At 40.5% G+C, this 20,786-nt stretch overlaps 1 protein-coding gene across 2 annotated transcripts; it reads right to left on the bottom strand.

The window, feature by feature from the left end:
* Positions 1–10,752: 10,752 nt before the first annotated feature.
* LOC145894120 (LIM domain kinase 1-like) lies at positions 10,753–20,172 on the bottom strand. 2 transcript variants are annotated; one of them, XM_082982588.1, is made up of 16 exons: positions 19,420–20,172; positions 18,979–19,114; positions 17,954–18,097; positions 17,747–17,888; positions 17,152–17,239; positions 16,979–17,069; positions 16,445–16,786; positions 15,812–16,249; positions 15,483–15,553; positions 15,089–15,232; positions 14,680–14,836; positions 14,404–14,518; positions 13,896–14,038; positions 13,068–13,236; positions 12,530–12,701; positions 10,753–12,127 (listed from the first exon to the last, which is right to left on the bottom strand). In XM_082982588.1, the coding sequence occupies exons 1-16, from the start codon at positions 20,124–20,126 to the stop codon at positions 11,830–11,832; spliced, it is 3,357 nt and encodes a 1,118-aa protein (XP_082838714.1). In that variant the 5' UTR covers positions 20,127–20,172; the 3' UTR covers positions 10,753–11,829. The 2 variants fall into 2 exon arrangements, with proteins under 2 accessions (XP_082838714.1, XP_082838715.1); XM_082982589.1 differs by having other exon boundaries at positions 17,747–17,867.
* Between the last annotated feature and the right edge of the window lie 614 nt (positions 20,173–20,786).

The following is a 20,786-nucleotide window of genomic DNA, read 5'->3' as shown; positions in this document are numbered from 1 at the left end:
TTCTTCATATCACAATACTCAAAAGAATGTCACGTGTTGTAGAGTTACGCCTTATGAGGTAATGTTGTGATATCCAATGCCCCACACGCTAAATGCCCATTGTTTTTGTGTAAGCTGCATACAGATGGCCACTGTTTCGACCTAAAGGTCTCATCAGTGCAGCTGGTGTGACTATCAGACCACTTTGCTGACCAAACGGCCAAGCAAAGACTTCCACCTTGTGGTGACAATTCATATTATTGGCTCCAATTTGCTTATTATATGATGTCCTTTGTTTTTGATAAGTTTGCTACAAACCAAAGTTGCCCGTTTGAGAGCTTAAATTGTTTAAGTATTTTCTCCGGGACCATATTTTGATTTCTTATTTTAGGTATTGTAGGTTTCATTTTGGCTACGAACCGAACTTCAGCTAACACACGCCTTTATTTTTGCCCAGTCTAATATCTAACCTAACGGAAACATAAAATCGCAGTAAAATCTTGCTTCAATGTTGTTTTATAAATAACGAAATGATGACATGTACAAAAGACAGTGTGCGGATGTCAATAAAAAACACTTTTTGAGCAAATACGCACCCGTTTCACATGTGGAACACCATCGTCAGTGAAACGCACTGGTTGGAAATGCAAAATTTAAAAACTAAATGCATGTAGTTGCTATATAAGAATAGTAAAACTGGAAAAGTTTGGAAATGCGATTGTTCGAAAGAAAACTGGCAAGAAAACGATAGAAAAAAGGTAAAACAAACAAAAAAACGAAAGGAAATTGACCTACGGGACACTGTTAAAATGCATAGAACGTTTTCCGGTTTCGTATAGTGAGAAATTCTACTCAGTAATGTTTTCGCATCTTCTGGAAGCACCGGGCGTGCCTTTCTTCGGCAGACAGTGGCAAGCAACAGGTACCGGAATATGGCGGGTAACATTAGAGCGACTTTGGAAAGGAAGCGTGATTAACACTGGGCGATTCACGTAGCCTATAGCTCTGCTGCACCCGTCTTCGCCGATGCAAAATCGGTCGCACAAAACGCAGGACGGGTTGTCAACCAAGTTGTCACACTTAAAACGAGCTTCTGTCCAACGGGACATTCCTAGAGTTTGACTTCTTCTCTCAACCGGGAATACTTTGCAGTTGTGATCGTTCAAGAACCTGTGAAAGTCGTATATGTTTGTTTGGTTTACTTTATATGTCACGTTTGACAATTGAGGAACTGTATTGTGGTTTACGACTTTATGGCGGCACTATTGGCTAAATAAAACGAAGGAGAAAATCAAAACCTTTTCAACAAAAGATTAAAAAATAATATAATTGATTGCGAAAAATTTACTAAAGCGAAAAAAAATATGGGAAAGTTCAATGTAATCATGAAACCGAAACCAATTACGATTCATTTTTAATACACGTAAAACCCAATTTGTTTCATTATCATTATTATTTATCATCACGATATTTGACGTACTGTATTTGCCTTGGAGACAACTGTGCCATCCTGTAAATCCGGTTTGCAATATTCCTCTTGGACGCATTGGAATCGACGAACAAACAAGAGGTCATAGCACAGAGAAGAACAAGTTTTTGGAGCATCTGAAGTAAAATGTTTGCAACATAAACACTTTGCAATCTGACGAATTATGAAATTAGTGGTGTCACTGTGGAACACGGCTCGTTGTTGCGTGTATTTACCACTTGCTACATAAGGTTATTTATTTCTGTTTAATTATTACAGGCGACTATTTGACTTTTATTTACTATTAAGCACACAACTGTTTACTTAAATCGGACCTGTGCCGAAATATAGGGCGCTATGCAATTTAAACACTCCGTTTTAAAGGCAAGGGTCGGAAAAGACCAAAGTTTGTTTGTTGCGTTAAACAAAGTGTATTCGTGCAATGACGAACGCACACATTTCGAGCCACTCACCTTTAATAGTGCACGCTTTGCAAGTTCGAAATATTAACACAAATAACTGTCCTTCGTTGCAAGTAATTCCCACTTCTGTGTGTACTCGGAGCAAATGTTGATCTATGCTTTGCGGTCCGGTAAAGTAAACAAGTCGATATGGTGGTTGAGATCGTGGGGCGACATTTATAGCTCGGACACCGGCTTACGTCACATTACGCGATGTGCTTCACCGACTCGGGGAGTCGACGGAGCGAAGCAAGAACTACAGAAGCGCTTCGGGGATATTTTGACAACGGTGCAATACACAGATCGAGCGGCACTGCAACTTCCGTTTTGAGATTCAACCCTTGCGGGTAATTTTGTTAAGATTGCTGTGGCGGACACTTTGCATGACGTTTTTCGATTGTGACGTTTTTTCGTGCCCTGGGTCGTTTTTTGCACTCGTTTAGTTTTTACTCGTTGAGTCAATTAAGTAACAGACGGGAGTTTTGGTGGTTACACTTTCGGTATAAAAATAATGAATGAAATTTCCCAAAATCACGCTGTGTTGCCAAAACGTTGGAAAAGAACACTGGAGTTGTGGTAAAATAATCTAAAAGTCCCCGAAAAATGCTTAATGTTCATTCAAATTGTGTACGTTTGTTACAACAAATTTCCATGTACAAATAAGTTGTGTGCAAATAGGTAGTGAAACGGCAGATGACATCAACAATCAATGGTATCCAACGGACGTAAATACTGACCCGCGGAATGGGCCGACAGGTGCATTGTTTTCTTTGTTTGCCTTAAAGGTAAACTCTGAGTGCCTTAGGAGAAACCGCCGGATAAAAACCAAACAAAACGCCTCGCTGAGCCCTAATGGAAACAACCAAGCCCCTGAGCAGAGCATTTCAACACGTAGGCGGGCTTCATTCAAAAAAATGCGTGCCAACACAATGCGCTCAACCCTAGTCACTCGCGACAAGCGGAGAACAGTTTCGTGGAAGGGGAAGCACCGGTTGGTACCAGAGCTAGTGTGGGCGTTGCGTGGGCTAAAGAAAATGGCGGTCGCGGTATTTTTTTTACCGCTTTTTTAATGCGTCCGCGTGCTTTTTCCACCACATTTTAATGGACCCCGGTCGGCGCGTGGGCAGAGTTGGGTTCCAAACTCCAGGGTGTTTAAATTACTTCGAACATATCGGGGTCCAACGGAATTCAGGCAAATAACAAATTACGCGGGAATTCCTTTTGTGACAGGGGCTACGGAAAATCCGTTACTTGTAGCGGAAAAAATGCAGCGGAAAATCCGAGCAGCCCACTGCTGCAGCGTGTTTTTAATCTAAACGTAAATGATGAAAACGCAGCTGTATTTCGTAGTAAACTCCAATATTCTCCTCCCCACAAAAACGGTTGAAATTGTAAAAGTCCAGATGGATAGTTTAAAAAATTCGTAATGCCTCCAAAATGATTAGGCGGTAAATCCCATGGGGAAAGAACTTTTATGAGGAAAGCATGAGGCCATCATCATTTGATTCACGTCACGATAAATAAACGTACGCCAACTCGGATGGAAATAACCCATATAATCATTAATGTTTTCACTATTTGTAACGGAAACGGCAAAACAATTTCACCATGTCGATGGAAAAATACTCGCGCACGTCATCAAATAGATGATGAAAAACTGTTGCATTAAATACGTAAAAAGACTTAATGGCGCAACTATCAATGCTGTTTCTTGTAATCAATCTTTTAAAAACATTTGGGAATATTTGTGGAAAAGGTTTTAATTCTGAGCCAAGCGAATAACCTGCCAAGTAAATACGTCGGTTTTGAATTAACCTGGTTTGATCTCGCAATAATCGCGTTCATTACAATGAAGAGTCTGTTTTTGTCGACCCATCATTCCCGAAGGACATTTCAAAGGTGAAACAAACACCTATTCGGTGAATTTCGGTTAAACAATACAACCAGACATCTGGTGTTAAATCATGCAAATTCTAAATTTCAAAGCTTTTAAAACACGCCCTACTTTGGACATATCCCTGCAGCGTAGGACAACAATGTTAAATTGGTTGGGTGCAATGTAAATTTGAGGGTATAATTTCTAAACAGAAACAAGACAAAATATGTGGAAGAAAACAGAAAAAAGCGACACAACAGCGAAAACAGAACTAAACTTATAGTTAACGCGATGTGAGTATAAAGACGGCGTGCAATAAAAGAACAGAACTTTTTCAGACAAGGGGAAAATCCCGTTGAAATATTTGACCTTTCAGAGACCCCAAAGTCATGTCAAGATAATGAACAAGGCAAGAAAGTCGGACAGGGTTGTTCGGGTCTAATTCGGGCCCGATTTCGCTCTCTGCATCTTTACATTTTGAATTTACTTTCTTCACATTAAATACGTTTGTTGACGTTTTTCACGTTCTTTCTACTTAATATACATTGTGTGGACGTATTGCGAGTCACGGCGTTTGTAATTTCTGGGTCTCTAAGTCAAAAATACTTTTGAACTTATACACGCTGTTAAATTTGTTTGTTATTTTTATTTTTCCGGGTCCTACTTTTGGCAATAAATTTATTTTTGGTTCCCGTTGGGTTTGGCATCGATTGCAACACTCAGAACCAGATGAACTTAAAGAAGGCAAATTAATATTAGCAACCGATGTCCGTGATGCAATATTGCGACAAGATTACAATTTATTTCAATAGATTGATACAAAAATTTCCGTGTATGATAACGTACGTCATTAAATCATCAATGAAACACTGTGAATTCGCTGCCAAATAAGTCGATAAAATGCGTACCAAATTAAAAGTGTAACATGTGTTGGCATATACACAACATTAACATAGGCTGTTTGCAATCAAGTTTTCCAGATTGAAAGACTGATGTTCTTTGTGACTTGTGGGGCTAATTTAAATGAAACCTGTTTTCTTTCTTGTCGACATTCTGATATTTACAATCAGTGATTCTCAACTACGGCTTCCAATTATTAGTCTTTCCATTCTTCTAATGCGAAAATCATTACCGACAGAACAGCAAACATTCATTTTACAACACAAAGTTTCAAAATTAAAAATGCTTTGTTGTTACTCTTTTAAGGCTTATGTTTTTACAAGGGAAAGCAGATAAGATTCGATTTTGGCGAATTTGAATACTTGCACCATATTTTCGGCCAAATCCGGACCGAAACCGAATACTTATTTTATTACGTCATAAATGTACACATTGGTAAAATCAAACGCACTATTTGTATTTTTTTTGCAGCAACATAGTTTTATTCTGATGTCGTTTCTTATTCGTAAACTTTTTCGGTGTTAGCGTAGTATAGTTCTATTCTTGTGTAAAATCCCAAAGATAATGCGCGATTTTTGAGTAGCATTGCTTAAATGTGTGTAAAAGGGAAAGAAACGTGGGATTCGAAGTTAATATTCAGATTCGGTATCGATATTCGGAAAGATTTTGCATTTGGCTCCTACAACCAAAAAAATTTTGGAAGTACTGTTCTGAACCATTGGACAATCGCATAGTTTTTAATTGTATGTAAACATACACATTCCTACGACCTGTAAAAAATTCTGAAAATATCAGCTTTCAGACTCAAAAACCGATGACACGTTTCTTACTTCATAACATAACCTAACTTTTACGAAAGGTCGGCAACTTTGGGTGTGTTAAATGCATGTGTATTCATAATTTATAACAAAAATAGAACGAAAAATGTGTAACAGTTTCATAACATCGACAAGGAAGAGGAAATAAATATGCAAATGAGTAACAAAAGAAGCAAGCAAACATTTGGGTTCTGAAGATGTGTATAGGAATCGGCAAAGCGTAAAAAAAACAGCAACTCACAGGGGTAGGGCGGATATATAAAAACCAAACATTGTTAGATTTGTTCGTTAGGCAAATAAGTTAAAGTATATTGCACTGATGTAACTTGCTTGCGACAGTAGCAGTTTTGTAAAAAAATATAGTTAGCAAAGCATATATTTCCATAGAGAGAAGGGAGTGGGGAGAAAATGTGGCCGATTACGTTCGGTTCCGTCTTCTTAGTTTCCTGGTTGGACAAGTAGGACGTGGTTTGCGTAACTGACAGTTACAAGCCACTTGTATTGGAATTATCCGCGTCTCGTCCCGTCTGGTCGTAAAGCGAAGGTTGTACGTAACCGGGCGGTTCACGTATTTCCGCATTCGTGTGCACGTAACGGGGTTCACGCAGAACCTGTCGCATATCACTGTACTGACAATGGCTTGCTCCATATTGTCACACTTGAAATAAGCCATCGTCCATCTCGACGGCCCGCCCTCATTGCGTCTTCGAGTCGTGTGAACCTGGCAATTGTGTTCGCAGAGGAACCTGGAAATTAGGGGCCGAATGTTATAAACCGTTCCCCGACACAGGTAAAATCATACAAAAGTTGCGTATTTAATTCATGTGGATATGTGAATGATTTTTGTTTGCTAAACGTTTTCTTGCCGGCGCTGTTACTTATTATAGGCCCTTTGGTATGAAGATACTTTATTTTTTCTAGCTGCTGGCACCATAGCTCGCGAGCTCTAATAAGTCGACAGGGTCTTATACAAAACGTGGAAACATATCTTGTGAAAAGTGGCATGGGAGTTTGTAGTTGGACGTACAAAGCCATTACCTAACGTGAAACACGACCGAAAAATGGAAAGTGGATCGAGGAAGTACGGAAATCGGGCCGGAATTTACCAGGAAGCAAAACGAAAACTTACCTCCTGTCGTCGTTCGTGAGATGCCTTGTGGCGGCGTGGAACAGCCTATTGCTCCGCCCGTCCGGTGTTTGTGCAGCAGCGCAGAAAAAGAACATTGACGATACGAGAATCTGTAAAGAGAAAATCAAGTTCTGTAAATAGGAAGTTGTAGATGTGTTATATCAGTGTAACTGATGTTGGCAAAATCTCCTTATGTTGGTTCCTTGTTGTCGGTAATGTGTAACGTAAGGCAAAGCGGGTTTCATAAGCATTATACACGCACCCTACTATACAAAATCATCAGTTCCCCGTTTATTTTAACGAACCGAGGAACACAATTTCTTTTGTGTAGTGTTGGTTTTTTGAAAGGGGTTTTCTTGCAGACACCATATTAGGGCGCTCAACGTGAAGCCTTAAACATACGTGAAGTTAAAAACAGAAGGCCACGTAATCTATGCAAATTGCGCGGATCCACATGGGAAAGAATGCAGTTAGCACGAATGGAAGTCTAAAGGTTGCTGCAGCGCCTTGCCGAATGTTGATTGTTACGTAATAAAGGTACGCCGAAATTATACAATGCATTAGTCAGCCAGACACTGACACCCAAAAGCACCGCCACTAATTTATTTCGTAACGCAACTTAAATCATTCGATTTGGCATTTAGTATTGTGGAAACAGAATCTAGATTTTAAATGCAGGGGAATTTCTTATATCGGTTTTTTGAAACATTTCGAAACAGCATTGTAATGCATTTTAATCCAAGGCGGCCTAGTCCAGATTTATTCAAAACCTGAATTAGGATCGAAAGTGTGTACGCTTATGTGACGAAAACCCAATTGTTTCAAAGTCGTTTCGACAGAACTGTGTGTTCATAAAACAAGTGACGTAACTGACGTCACCATGTTCTATTCTGAAGACTGCTTTGCTTCCTGGCATGAGGTTTTCGGCACGATTATTTTGCAAAACATAAATCCGAAGAAGTCCTCCCTGACAAACAATTATGATCGGGAAAATGAGGATAGAAAATGTCGAGTTATTTCATGAGGAAAGCAAAAATTTGCAGAAACTAAAGAAAACATGTCGGAGCATTTTTTCCTGCCACAGTGCTTTTGTTGCTTGAAAAAATTTACACACCCTAAAGCCCAACAAGCGGTTTGTTTTAAAATATAACTTATATTCCTAAACGTAGAAGTATTTTCTACAAGCCAGGTAATTTTAGGGTGACACTTGCGCTGAACGAACGAAAAAAGAAATCTTTGTGTATAAGCTGCAGAGAGATTGCCACTGGTCGAAACAGTGGCCATCTGTCTGCATCTTATACACAATTCATATTATTGGCTCCACATTGCTTATCAAAAGAAATCTTTGTCCAACTGATTTTAGGTTTTGTAAATTTTTGGTCAAGCCTTGTAAATTTTACTTTTTACGTCATCTCGTATTTTTTTCCTACATTATCTCGCACAATTCGATAATTAAGCAAAAAGGGGGAAATCAAATGTTAAACTTCAGGTGCGAGAAGCGAAATATTCTATTCTACCCTGAAACAAAATACTTCCCAAATGCGCCCACCCCATTGTCCTGCGATTGTTTCTCACAATGACCACTTGTTGTCCACAATGGCCACATGTTGTTGAAACAGCTGGGTTACAAAATTAGACACAGAGACAGGTCAATGAAACCCATGTAACATAAACTAAAAAACACTAAACGAACTTACCGGTAGGTTCATATTTCTGAATGGTTGTGATAATCTCTTGATTTTCTATGTTATACTTGATATCTTTGGCTTTTGTCTTTCCTCTGTAGGCTCGCAGATCAAATGTCGCTGTCTACCTACGACCCGCATCTTATATCACTTCTCGACCTGGAAAGTCCTGAAACTGATCGAAATATATTGCAGTTCACTGAAACGTCTACGACTGACGGGAAACTCCCGGTCGGGGCTTCTTCAGATACGCTTGAGCAACTGACCTTCTTCTGTTTCTTTTCCAGGCGTCACATCAGCTCGCTTTCGACCGAATTTATCAATTAACGTGACCAGTTTCTGTCATGTCAGCTATAAAAACGACGCTGGCTACTCAAAAACGGCTGGACGGAAGTTTTTCTTCCAATTTTCAATTCACACTGTAAAGGAACGGAATAAAACTGGCCTTTTTTGCGTGTTGTCATAAATTCGCAATATATCCGACACATCTATACGACCGAAACGGCAGTTGCGTAACGTCGAATCAGTTCTTGTTTTTAAGGATTCAACCGTTCTGTCAATGCAACCAAATTAAAACGCAAGCGTAATAAATACGTAATTGCCTTTAGAAGTTATATACAACTGTACATGGAGCTTTTTAAGCACACCTCCCAAGCCAGCTTCGGCTTCCATCATGTCAAACTTTAGTCAATGCTTGTAGTGACGTCAGTATACTCCTGAAAACTAACTCCGAATACCCACCCACAGCCTCGAGTTTAGCTTCAAGCTGTTGTAGCTGCACAACAATGTAAATGACTAAAAACGTGTTCCGGCATATATATATATTTTTTAGTGTAGATTCCTGGTGATTCATAAGATAAAAAGTCAGGTTCCAATCTGTGTAAAGCAGGAATTTTACTGCCATGTGTTTGCATAGGGGGCAGAAAGTTTAATGAGCAAACAAACGCGCTTGTGAGCAAACAATAGGAATTCATTCACGGTTCACTTTCCCGTTTACGTTTTACTATAAGGTGTAAATGTGTGTGTGTTGGAACGTCAAGCGAATGATCCATTACACGTGGCATTGCCAAGAGTTTGGTAAAACCCTTGGAAATGCTGATTGGACGGAGCCCAATTGCCAGATGGAGAAACAACATGTTGAAATCATAATTTTCATGTAATTACCAGCACAGAAAAGTTAACTTAATTCAATGTTAAGGGAGTGACGTTGACCTCCACATTATGTCAACGAGGATTTCCAGTTTCAGGCGCCTCTCATAACCACTGCCCCATGCACGGAACTCTGTGGCGAACCGGTGAGGATTACCCCAAGCCAATAACCAGAACCAGGTTTGCGATGACTTCTCCACAACCACCAAGGTGCGGAGTGACGTACCGCAGGAAAGGGGCATCCCCACACTCGCTCCTCTGTGGGCGTCTATTGAATGATAAAAATTGGCTCAACAACGTGGGAAATTAAGGCTTTTGTCTGAGGGGCGTAACTCCCAGAATTGCATGTTGCAACACCCGAAAGTTGGACATGTTGTATACAGAGCGTATCTGTGACTTTAATTGCCCTTACTATTTTTAACGCTTTTGGCAGTTAGTTAATGAAATTTGTAATCGGGTTGTGTATTTTCGCCACGAACTCAGACCATGTTTATTTGAAGCTTTAATTAGGCTGGATATGAACTTAAGACGCAACTTTTTCAAGCTAACAAGTCTTGGCGACAAGCCTTAATTCCATCCCTAAAAGTCTCCCATTTTCTCCCCCGGAATCAATAAAGTTTTGGTCCCATGCAATAATATCAAATATACTTGTAACCAAGTAGCCACGAAAGTAGCATTGACCTAAACTTTTGAACAAAATTAATTACAAGCGCGTTTAATTCGAAATTCTCTACAGTTGAAAACCCTTAATTGTTACGTCATACACTGCAACGGCAAGATGACGACAGTCTTTCCCCGGCGCCCAACGCACAAGAAATATTAATCGTTAACCAGCCGCCGACTTCCGAACGCCAGAAGCCGCCTCGCGCGTTCCACTGCACCATCGACGCGAACCCACAAAATTCCGTTACGCGAAACACGCCCGCTCATGACGTTGGGGATTCCCCTGCCCTTCAATTCCCGACGTTGTGGAGCTGCGTGGCGCAACAGAGGCAAAGCGGAACGTTACCTAATTGCGTTAAATTGTGGCTTGTCGTCATACGTAACGAGCAAATTGGACTCACGTTGAACACGGAATGTCTGCAGCAACATGAAATGATACAAATACTTCAGGTTTCTGTAAAACTGTGTTTATGCGAAACGACAAAATGCATTGAAATGCTGATGCATCCAATCAATTCAAAAGCTATTTAGGTCGAAAAACTATGCTTTTCTCGAATTTACCCATTGCTTGACACAACGCAACAAGATGTAACAAGTTGGCAACATTTTATTGCAGAATGTCGCGAAAAAAAACGCGTTTACCAATGCAGGGGTTTACGAGAGAGCGACCGCCAGCGGCCGAGAAAAAAGGAACGTAATAAATCCGCAGCGGTGGAATTACGAGAGCAGTGGGAAAAAGTGCAAATGCATAAAAAACAGCAGGGAAAGTCACAAAAAACAACGTCGTATAATTGACAAGTTGTTGCGGAAAACCGTATAAAGAATCAGAGAATGTTTTCGTGAAACTTTCACAGGGTAATAGAACAAGCATCGTTTCTTTGCAAAAAATACCAAATGAAGGACATTTTAACGTCAGTGGGGATGTTAAGCCAACTGTCGGTATGTATGGAGTACAATATAAAGGGAAAAACGGTTGACAAGGCCTGGAATGCGTTGGAATACACAATTCTCATGTGAAAAAGTGCCTTTTGTGCACGATAATACTGATCGGCAATGATGATTACCCATGCGCGACGGTGCCCAAAGGAGCGTGACCGTAACGCAGGGCTGGAAGTTAAGAGTACAGTGTTAAAAATGAGTACACTTGACAAGGGTTTTAACGACAAACAAAGGGATCGGACAGACACTATTTAAAGTTGTATAATTTTGAAGTTAATCAATCGTTGATTGTTTTTATTTGTTGAGATTTGCATCACAATGGTAGTTGATCGTTATGGCGTTTTTACAGTGTGTGGTACAGGGTAAGTTTGTGGCATTAGAGCAGAATTGAGTTAGTAACAAATTATATCCAGCATGACAACGTGCGGCATATGTTAAGGTAGTCGGCCGGCAGCTGTTATTCCAAATCCCGAAAGTTAGCGAAATGAATTTACAGATATAAAAATATAAGTGCTGAAATTAGTTGGACTTCGCTCTGAAGTTTTTTATTGTTTCGTCATATTACCCTGTTGATGGAAGTATAGTATGAGGTAGCTTAGCTGAGATGATGCAACTCTTATTCTAAAGTGAAACTGGATTGTTCGTTAAATCCATTTTTAGAACTCCACCTTTTCTCGTTTAACACTAAGTGCTTTGGAGGAACACTATTGGTCAAGAAAAATGGGCGTGGCTCACATCGGCCAATCAGAAAACTTTGTGCAGTCACAGCTTGTCGCTTGCCTCATAGGTGGCGAAAAACCCGGTCCCGTAAAGCACATCTTCATCAGTGTTCTTGGATCTCCCTTCCACCGAAGTAGATGAGCTCAGGACCGAAGAAGAGCGAACCAAGATCTCATCTTGGCTCGCAGGGCATAAGTACAGGTTGTCGGGCAGATGTAGATCGTAATGTTCATAAAGATGGCTGATGATGTCGTCGAGTTTTGGGAGGTGTGGAAGGTGGGGCATGATCTCCCTCATAGCCAACATGTCAAACCACGACTCAAGGCGTAAAAATGAAGGTCTGTCGGAAATAATTAAAAGGTTGCATAGGAAAAGCGCGAGAATGAGTTAACCCAAATAGGAGTTAGTGCGCAATTGTTTTTGTGATACGTTTCGCAATACTGACAATGAGCTTCAGTTGGTAAAGTCAAGTGGTTTATGTGCAGGAAAGAATGGAAATACTCTAATGATATCCTTTCTGTTTGTTGTTTTAACAATTCCATTTAAATGGGAGGCACAGTTAACAGCTGGTTCCTAGTAAATTGTTGCACTGAGTATTAGCTAAATTTTCCGGGTATTCTACACCAGAGCGTTCCGGCATTGTAGAATTAGAATACAAGCTCCAATAACTTTCAAGGAGTACTGACAGCATCACTCAAATTTAGTAGCTCGGTATTTTTCGGTTTCGTGTGACGAATCATACCTTTCCTCTGGATTCATGTTGGCGCATTGGGCGGCGATGGCGAAGAAAAATGGCGGACAACCGTCACAGAACTTGTTGAAAAACGTTTCCACCGCCAACCCGAAGTCGGAACTTCTCGGCAAGAAATCAGGGTCGGCTTCGACTCTCCCGATAATTTCGCATAAAACGATACCTGGAATTTTGCGAAAACGCGTTAGTTAAGGCTTTCTGTTATTAGTCACGAAAAAATGACTTTAAAGGACGAAAGTATTTTAGTACAAATGCATTCGTCACAAACATTTATCAGAGTATAAACCCATTCCTAGTGGAAGTGGCCTCGAGTAGCTGTCTATAAATGGCCCAATCTTTATATTAACTGTATGATCAGTTATGTTGTGACTCAAAACCCGCATTAGGTAATTGCTCATATATCGCGCGAAATTCCCTACATCTATAAATAGAGTCTCAGCATAGAAACCATCGCACTTTGTGTCGTAACAAAAGTTTGCAGCCTTAAACAATGAACTTCTCGAAAGCGTCATCAGAAAGTGAATCTCACCGAAAGAAAAGACGTCGACACTTTCGTCGTAAACGTTCCCGTAAATCATCTCTGGCGCCATCCAGTAAGGATTGCCGACAACTGTGTAACGTTTTCTCCGGCCCAGTGACGCAGTTTGTCGGGGAAGCACCCGAGCTAGTCCGAAGTCGGCGACCACGACCGTCCCGTTCTAATGACATCAATTGTGGATTTATGAAATTTAGTTGTTTCGAATACATCTTATATCGCGTCAGGCAAATTCAACGAAATTAATGAAAAGTAAGTAGTTAAACTTTACTGGATCAGTAAATCAGTGAACCACGTTGTATTTGTGTTTTGCATTCCGCAGAAATTGATAATGGCAGATATATTTTTCTGATTTTAAACAACTTAAGAGCTGTGTAAGCTGCAGACAGATGGCCACTGTTTCGACCTAAAGGGTCTCATCAATGCAGCTGGTGTGACTTTCAGACGACTTTGCTGACCAAACGGCCAAGCAAGGACTTAGTGCAACCTTACGGAGAAAACAAGAAAAAAAAAACACTATGACCAAGCAAAGCCCAACCAATAGTCTTAAGAGCTGTTTGACAGATTGACTTAGCAACGAAACATGAAAACGACAAGTTTGTGATCCCACCACGTGGAGCCACAAAAATGAAACTGTCCCCATGGGGTTCGTGGCATCAAAGATAGATCTCAAGCCGATACAAAATCACGCTCTTATGAGTTTCGAACCCGCAACATTCCGATTGCCCGATATGAGCATTCGATACACGCGGTTAAATGTACTCACGATTTCCGATTTTCCAGATTAATTACACGGAAATCAGATACGAAAGTCGTACTAACCTCCTTAACGAAACAGTTATTGGAATTCAGGTCTCTATGGATGATGTTCATCGAATGCAGATACGACATCCCCGATGATATGTCACGTGCCAAACGAACCCTGTGGGACCACGGCAAGTCTTCCATTTCATTTGTGAGCAAGTCTGCCAACAAAAATCAATTTCGTTTCAGTGTTTGTCAGACATTAGAGTAAATGTTGTTGTTAGTAGTTTCCAACAAAATCATTCCTAAGCACAGCAACGGATTGTAATGTTGTTATTCGGAAAACAAAGGCGCATTGTGACGTATAACAATGCAGGCACGAAACTCATTAGGGTCAAATTTTTCGAAAAACCGAAAATAGCGTTTACACATACGAGCGAAAAGATCAGAGTTAACGAAAAGAAGGAAAACATTTAAAAAAATAGAAATTAAGAAAATAGCGTTAACGAAAAGGAACGAAAAGATTGGGAAGCACTGCTTTGGTTCATATGAGTTTTTGTACAAAATGCAAGTTCGGTCACATTACCTTTCAGAGTGCCACATTCGATAAACTCCGTGATAATGTTGAGGCGTCTATCTTTGTACAGGACCCCGATAAAGTGGAGAACATTCGGGTGAAACAAATTCCTCATCACTTTCACCTGACGAAAGCAAAACCTTATTCGTGGTCGAAATTTGTGATGTAACTTTCGGGGGGTTTAGTCGTTTCCACAAAGCGCCGCCATTGTTTTCAGTTTCGTAACCGATATAGGAAATGTGCAATGCACGTGTTCAGAGTTTATATAATGGAATAAAAACGAACCTCTTTCAGAAAGGACTTTTCCACTTCTTCGTCGAGAGAGTTAAGAGTTTTCAACACCATCACTTCTCCAGTATCGCGGTGAGTGACCTTGATCGCTTTGCCGAAAAAACCTTGACCGAGAACTTCGCCGAGAATGAGGTCACAAGGTCTAAACACCCTAAAGTCACACAAATTTTTTTTTACATTGGTTGCAGTTGCTAGATTATGTTTAAAGGATTGCTTAGAAGAAAACGGAAGATGAGTAAGAGGTTTAAAGAAACACCCAGGGCTGTTCATTATGAAGCAAAACTAGGCAGCTCCGTGAGTTACTTTCCTGTGTGGGCTAAAATACCTTTCAAGCCATTAAGGCAGTAGGTAGTCTGACTAGTAAGCAATGTTCTATAGTGGGCGCTTTAATGTGCATTCATACCTCTGTGTACGGCCTGTTTGATTTCCATGAATTCTCATCGATTCGGAGCGACTCAGATCGGTGCCACCGTTACAAGGTCGTTTATACTGGTTGAAGATCATCGCCGGTGGAGCTTGCTGGCTGTATACAGACAGAGGCGATTTCCTGCATTAAAAACATATATGCTTCTCAACACCATTGGACTGATAGCATCCATAAAACGGCGCCGCTTTGTTCACAGCATGCACGTTGCGCGTTACACATAACAACTCGCTCAATTGATCAACAAGCTGTGTGTCGAACACTTCCTGTATGCACACACCTTCATTTATTTATTTACAAAGAACGTGCAGAGCGTGCAGCGTTATCACAATACGTGTTAGTACAGTCGACATATTTTTCGCTGCCACGTTACCTTGGAGATGTTTTTCTTATTATGACGCTTGCTCCCGTCCGTAACGAGTTGCTTCTCCTTGGACTTGAAGCCTAAACATGAGACGATTAAAAAAAATTAAATCATCATTGGATGTGGACAAAAATAAAACCTTTATAAAGGACGACAAGAGTCCTACATTGCCTTTTTATTTGCTAAAAATATGTTTGTAAAGATTTGTTTATAAAGTCGTTTATTTTAAACAATGAACGCTATACAGTTGAATGGTTAAGGATGATTGCTCGATTTCGCATGTATCATTCGCATTTCGTTTACGTGTTTTACGGCACGAAGCAAACATTGGTAATTACCGACTCCGCTTTGGACTTGGTCTTTTTACTCCGTTCTTTCTTCAGCAAATCAACTCTCGTCGGTTTCCTTCTAACACCGCCTCGTTTTTCCCTCGGTGAAATCGGGGGCAACGACTTGGACCTCGCTGCCTTCCCTTCTTCCACTGTGACGTCACAGGGGATCGCTATGAAGTCACAAGGGGGTTTTTTAGTGTCCGTATCCTCGACTTTGGACTTCTCGTCTGGGGTGATAGAAGTAGAAGTCTCTTTTTCCTCTTCGCTGTCGCTGAGAGATTGAATTTCGGCCCCAGCTTCATCCGGGAGCTTTGCCGTACACGACTGCGTGCTCTCATCCGATATCGGATCTTCAACACCCGAGTCTACGGCGCTGTCAGCATCGCTAAGTGAAATGTCTTCCTCTGGTTGTTGCTCATCGCTTAAACTGTCAGAATCCGTCGCCTAAAACCGTAGTGAATGCAAACTTTCATGAGCATGCTGACGCAGCTTTGGTGAATTTTTAGGTTTATTGAAACAAGCTATGAAACAGACAGCAATTGTAAGCAAACCAAAATTTTGCAGCCAAATTCTACAAAAAAAAAATTAAAAAAGCAACCTTTGATGTGCCAACGTTTACACAAAAACTTCGCCTTTCACCTGTAATTCTTTGGCTTGCATTGCGCTTAAACTTGTGATCCCAGAATCGTCCAAAAGAGGTTGAGCGCAGCAGAGAGCTGAACTCTCTCCCAATGCGAAGGGATTGCAAGTCAAGGTTAAGGACGGGTCTTCAGGCTGCACCGGAATTACGTTGGACTTCGGTTGATCTTTCACAACGTCCGTGGTATCATTTACAGGCAGCAATGGCTCGCAAAGCTTCTCAAGATCGGCCACCTTTCTGTGCCTGCAGCTGCCCTGCGCGTCCAAAGCAGCGGCGGAGAGCGTGACGTCACGCTGCACAGTCATGAGAAGGGGCTTTCCCGGATCGGCGAGACGGTCGATCTGGAACGGAACATCAAGAAAATATCTTAAGCTTGTATATTTTTTTTGAAAACGGACACAACTTGCTATTTGTTTTAGTTTTAATTGAAAGAGGATAGGACAGCATCAAAGTGACTTTTTTAAAAGCAGTTTTGAGGTAGTGTGGCATCAACAAATGTATGCAAAAGCCATGAAACAAAACATAAACTTTACCAGATCAAGCGCGTTGTGGTCGACGGCCAGACCATTGACCTGCAGTAACTTGTCACCAATACAAATTGAACTACCATTTTCTCTAGACAACCTGAAATAAATGCACAATTCACCTGGTTATTTAAGGCCTTGGACTGTGGTGCACAACATGTGGCTGCCAATACGAAACTTACCAGCAGACAATTTGGCTGACAACTTGATTGGCGTTGCTGTCTGGTTGTACCACAATAGGGGAATCCCGCACACTAATGCCGTAACCATCTGAAAACACACAATTGTAAGGTTTAAAAGAACACATTCTTGCAAAATGAATGCAGCATATACATGCATGAGGTGTCTAATAATGAAACTGAAATATTACACATTACACAAGCTGTAGCTACCGTGACATCGCAAATGTCTGATATCACATTTGTTAGCATGGTATTACTATTTCTTCTATATAAACTTACTGAGTCATCTTCACTAGTAGGTTTTTACCAACTGCCCTATGATTTACCATGCACAGTTAATTGTATAGGGAACCCTGATTTAACCATAGGAAAAAACCCAACAAAGAAAATGTAAGAGGCCAATATAGATGAGAATCTCCTGACAGTCTTGTATCTGATTTTTTAACAAGTTATATCAGAGAAAACCTATCGGTTTGTTTCAATCCAAATTGTTTTTTTAGTGATATGGACGATGTCGAATTGTAAGCGAAATGCAATTTATAAACAACAGAAATGACTTTTTTCTCTTTTTTAACAGGTCAATATAGATGTATACCTTTGTCACGTGGTATTGTTTCATTTTCTGGGAGTGGGACAAAATGGACGACCATTATGACAGTGCATTTGTCTTTATTGGCTTCATCGTGGCTTTCTTCTGTACTTCCACTGGTGAGGCCCTGAAAACAAAATGCATTCAACTTTTAACTTTATAAAAAAAGGTTCAACTTGAATATTACTGCCGAAAAAGTGACTGGAATATTACCTGGTAACAATCTACACAAAACAGAACTGATTTTTCAGTGGTACCATGGCACAGCACCAATGCATAAAGATCTCCATCAGAAATGCATTTCACACAGCAGCTGCATGTGAAGCATTCTGGGTGAAATCGGTAAACTCCAGCAATCTGGAAAAAAACAGAAAGTTGAAACACATTAAACAACAACAAACATTCATAATTAATGTTTTCTTTTTTGCGAAGCAAAAATGCATCTCATTGCAATTTTTGCACATTTGCAAATCGTATTGAAAAACAATTCACAGAGCCAAATGGCATTGTTAATTGCATTCAAGACTGGCAAATCGGAAGCTATCAAATCAAAAATAGCGCATTACACACTGGACGGCAATAGGAACTTGTAGGGCACAATGTCCCACAATACTAAATGTTCGTGGAAATTTTTGTGGTTCCAGGAATCTTTGAATTAAAAAAAATATTATTAACTGCAATAATTGCAACCACCAGTATTTCTCTTTTAGTTGCACAGTAAAACAGTATGGATACACAACGGTTTTAAAGCAATAAATTTGATTTCAAGGTGCGTGGCTTGTACGCTTAAAGTAGTAGGAACACTATTGCTCATATCCGAGAAGCTATGGCATACGTCAGTTTCCTACCACTCATGAATACAACGCTTGCATTATTCATCGCACTACTTAATGAAGCATGCATGAAGATGCTGAATTTAATATAGAGGGAATGCCTACTTGACCCTATTGTTTTACTGCAGAAGACCAAAGACAATGACTTCAAAATAGCTGCGTTATGCAAGCGTAACTGAAACAATGGGAAGTTTCATTTTCGTACCAGCAGTAGATTTCTACAGAAAGATTTTATTTTTGCCAACCACAAGGACAACTACACCACAGAAAAATATAATCTTACATTTTTTTAAATTGAAACAAACAAAAATCATTTGTACTGTATTTTATCTTCAGCACAAGCAGAAAATGTTGTTGTGTTTTGTGTGTATCCAAAATGTTAATGCAGCCATTGAAACTACTCACCATGATTGGACCAGTAATGATGCCCCCACAAGAAGTACATCTTTGGCCAAACTTGTTCCAAAAGTCATCTTCACAATACAGTGCCCCCTCTTGTTCGTACTGGCAATTACTCAGGTAGCACCCACACACAACGCACCTACACAACACAAGCGACAGTCTAAGTTCTGTCAGTTTGTTGTCAGTTAAAGGGGACATTATTAATTGTTCACATATTGCACAAAATCTATAAACTTACAGTATTTTACTGACCAGAAAACACACAAAAAAACTTGTTTTAAACAACTTGATCTGAACATCAACAACCACTTCAAACTTTTTTGAAAGAATTTGTGAAATCACATTAAAATGAAAGTGGAAAATTTACTCGTTTGCACAACAACCAACGCATATCATAACATCTCACGCATCTGAAGAAACAACAATAACATGAAAAACACAAACCTTCGTTCTTGCATAGACTTCTTGTGGTGTTTTTTCTCTCGCATCTGCCAGAAGTTTTGTACTTGACTGAATTTCACGTTCCCCTTCGGGTTTCTATCCACAAAATTTCTGACTGGTGAAGTATTCACCGAAGCTGGTGCGGAGGAAATGGCTGCTCCAGACGCCTCTGCAGCTTTCTTTAAGTGCTTCTTGGTCACCTGGCTATATTTAGCAACCTGCTCGGAGCTCGAATTTGAATTTGCCTTGTCCATGAAACGGCTTACCAAATTGTTAACAGTGGCAGAGCCTTCCATGTTGTCAACTTCGGCGTGTCTTTGCCTTTTCCTGTAACTACTTTTTCTGCGCCGCGCAACAGAGCGTTTGGCGCAGGGCGCGGGCTCTGCTGAAATAACTTCAGCTTTAACTGTACACTTTTGTGGCGATGACTTAGCCATCGAATCCGTTTTTCTATCCGCGGTTACGTCACTGCCTTTTTGTGACATAGGCGGTTGTCTGACGACGGACGTTGCATGACTGGGAGGCGGAAGACAGGTTTTGCGCAATGAGGAACAGCTTGGGCTGGTCTCGGCGCGTGGTCTGGTGGCAACATTTCGCGAATCCGACTTGAGGGTAAGTGTGGTAGTAGCCGCTTGTTGTGTTTCTTTGCGCGGTGTCGAAGAACTTCCCAAATGTGATTCCCAGAATTTTTTAATGTCCGAAAATCTCATTTTTCTGACTGTGGCATCGGTGGTACGCGGGGGATATTTACACAACAATAACTCTGCAAACAAACACAACAATATTCAGGGAAACAAGAACTAAAACAAAAGTTACTTCGGCTATTGATCAAGCAACACTTGAAAATAATAGCAAGGCTTTATTTTGTTACAAGACGTGTGGAAAACGCGTACAACACTAAATAATTAATGAGACACTCTGTGCACTGATTCAGCGACCTTGGACCCCCATTAGTGCCATTTCGCGAGGGGCTTTTGTGAAATGTTCGCCAACGCATAACTCTACCTGAGTTCCACCTAATTGGCGAAATTATTAAAACCTTCAAAGCCAAACGACAATATACGACTTAAACCAACTTGAATTGACTCACTGATGAATGCATTTGTACAAACAGAGTTAAAACGGTATTTGAAACTGTCCTACCCAAATACGTGTTTATGTCTGTACTAGAACATTACAGTTTCTTTTATTGAAAAAGGTAAATGCCTTAAAACCCTTTACTACTCCTGCAGTCTTGCCGCCAAAACGCCTGAAAAGCTGCGTGAATAAGCTGCACCTACAAGCCAATAATGAAAGGATATGAGGTAGACGACAAGCGAATGGGCTGTGGACGCCCGGATATCGAATGTATTGAAGGATCTGGTGGGAAA

The sequence above is a fragment of the Ascidia mentula genome, chromosome 3, assembly GCF_947561715.1.
Source record: "Ascidia mentula chromosome 3, kaAscMent1.1, whole genome shotgun sequence".
Taxonomy (NCBI): domain Eukaryota; kingdom Metazoa; phylum Chordata; class Ascidiacea; order Phlebobranchia; family Ascidiidae; genus Ascidia; species Ascidia mentula.
This window is presented reverse-complemented; position numbering and strand designations above follow the sequence as displayed.

Coding starts and splice junctions, on each gene's coding strand:
- LOC145894120 (XM_082982588.1), bottom strand. CDS start 20,126: ATGAGATTTTCGGACATTAAAAAATTCTGGGAATCACATTTGGGAAGT. Junction 18,098..18,978: donor TCATTACTGGTCCAATCATG/GTGAGTAGTTTC, acceptor GTTTTTTTCCAG/ATTGCTGGAGTTTACCGATT. Junction 14,519..14,679: donor AAAAGTCCTTTCTGAAAGAG/GTTCGTTTTTAT, acceptor TGCTTTCGTCAG/GTGAAAGTGATGAGGAATTT.